Source organism: Aplysia californica, unplaced genomic scaffold (assembly GCF_000002075.1).
Source record: "Aplysia californica isolate F4 #8 unplaced genomic scaffold, AplCal3.0 scaffold00278, whole genome shotgun sequence".
In the NCBI taxonomy this organism is placed as follows: domain Eukaryota; kingdom Metazoa; phylum Mollusca; class Gastropoda; order Aplysiida; family Aplysiidae; genus Aplysia; species Aplysia californica.
In genome coordinates, this window is record NW_004797548.1 from 422,991 (window position 1) to 424,709 (window position 1,719).

Sequence of the window (1,719 nt, forward strand, 5' to 3'; positions counted from 1 at the left end):
GATCTAGGAGTGGTCCGGTATTCTTCAATCTTCCCGATCTAGAAATCTAGATCTAGAACTAGATTAGATCTAGATCTAGATATATATCCTTCTAGATCTAGATCTAGATTCTAGATATATAGTAGATATAGAATCTAGATCTAGATATATTCTAGATCTAGATTATCAACGCTACTTACACACTCCGAAGGCCTAGAGGCAGAGGTGGGCCTACTCTTTTCCTCGCTGTCACCCTCTTCACCTTCATCTTCAAGACGCCTTCTCCTCCTGTCTGATACTGACATATTTATTATTTATCATGAAATTCCTCAACAAAACCAATCCAGCTTTGCATTGACTAGAATCTAGATATCTAGATCCAGATCCCTATACTAGGCCTAGACTTTCTAGATCTATGCAAGAATATAGACGTAATGGCGGCGCACTGTAACCAGATAAACGGTAGGAGAATAAGCAGTTAAAGCCTAAATCTGTGCCTGAGTGGAGAAAAACAACAACGATTAAAATAAAAAAGAGAGATTCAAAATATTTTTAAATTGATAACTTTTTCACTTTTTGGTATATTGAAAACACCCTGAAATGTCAAACAGCCGATTTGTCACATTTTGCCACTGCAAGAACTCGGATTCGGACAACTCGGCAGGGCATTCGGAATTCGCAGACGGCTAGCCTGGGCTAAGTAAGTTGGCCAAGGCCTAGCCTATTCGGTAGCAAGAATGCAAGTTGCAAATAGAGCTCTTTTAGTATAAAGTGAAATTTGGTCACCAGAGGAATGCGCGGACAACAAAACAGAGAGAAGCAATGACTACTGACCATTCTTCGTGCCATGGTTTCACCATGCGCAGCATGCCCAGTAGTACATGAAAAATGGCCGTCAACCGTGGTCATGCTGCACGAGGCAATATATAAAATATATAGCCTATATTATATTATAATAACATAGGCTCATGGTGCGCCTCAGGCGGTCGGTCTTCCGTCACGATCACGATCGAACGCTGCTCAATGGAGGCCGACCCTGACGTATTTGAACAGATCCGATGCGAGAGAAAAGGAAAGAACAAAGGTGTCGGAAAAGGGAAAAACGTGTTCGGGTGTGTGCGTGTGTGTGCGTGTGTATGTGTGTGTGTGTGCGCGCGCGGGCGTGCGTGTGGTTGTGTGTATGTGCGTGTGCGTGTGTTTGTGTGTGTGTGTGTGAGCGTGTGTATGAGTGCGTGCGTGCGTGCGTGCGTTCGCGCGCGCTGTGTGTGAACGTGCGCGTGCACGTTTATGTGACCGTGCGTGCATGTGTGTCTGTATTATGTGTATGTAAACAAGTGCACAAAGTGTGAGCATGCAAGTTAGCACGGCGTACGTGAATGAATGCACGAACGCTCTCGTGTGAGCGACGTCGAGGCATCCACGATAGGAAAAGACGCTCATAAAAGTGCAACTGTTTTTAAAACAGTCTGAACACCACCACAGAGACGAGTAGACTACGCATGACCTAGACGTACCCAGCTCAGAGCGACGGGAATAGATCCCAACTTTCCAATTGCGCCCTCGAAAGGCCTGCTCACGAAGAGCAAACTCTTCAAGAGGAAACGGCTGATACATTGGAGCGACACAAAAACCCTTTCACACAAGAAGAATCGCCGCGAGATTACCGATTTGGAAGGGGACAGAGAGAGAGAGAGAGAGAGAGAGAGAGAGAGAGAGAGAGAGAGAGAGAGAGAGAGAGAG

General features: G+C 45.5%; 1 protein-coding gene across 2 annotated transcripts in view; it reads right to left on the reverse strand.

Moving 5' to 3' along the window:
- LOC101854262 (serine/arginine repetitive matrix protein 1) overlaps positions 1 to 643 on the reverse strand; it is a 149,298-nt gene extending 148,655 nt beyond the window's left edge. Inside the window, exon 1 of one of the 2 annotated variants that reach the window (XM_005101304.3) lies at positions 180 to 643. In XM_005101304.3, coding sequence (XP_005101361.1) covers positions 180 to 284 — 105 coding nt within the window. In that variant the 5' untranslated portion in view covers positions 285 to 643. The remainder of the gene's footprint in view (positions 1 to 179) is intronic. The other variant, XM_005101303.3, reaches the window with a different exon arrangement.
- Between the last annotated feature and the right edge of the window lie 1,076 nt (positions 644 to 1,719).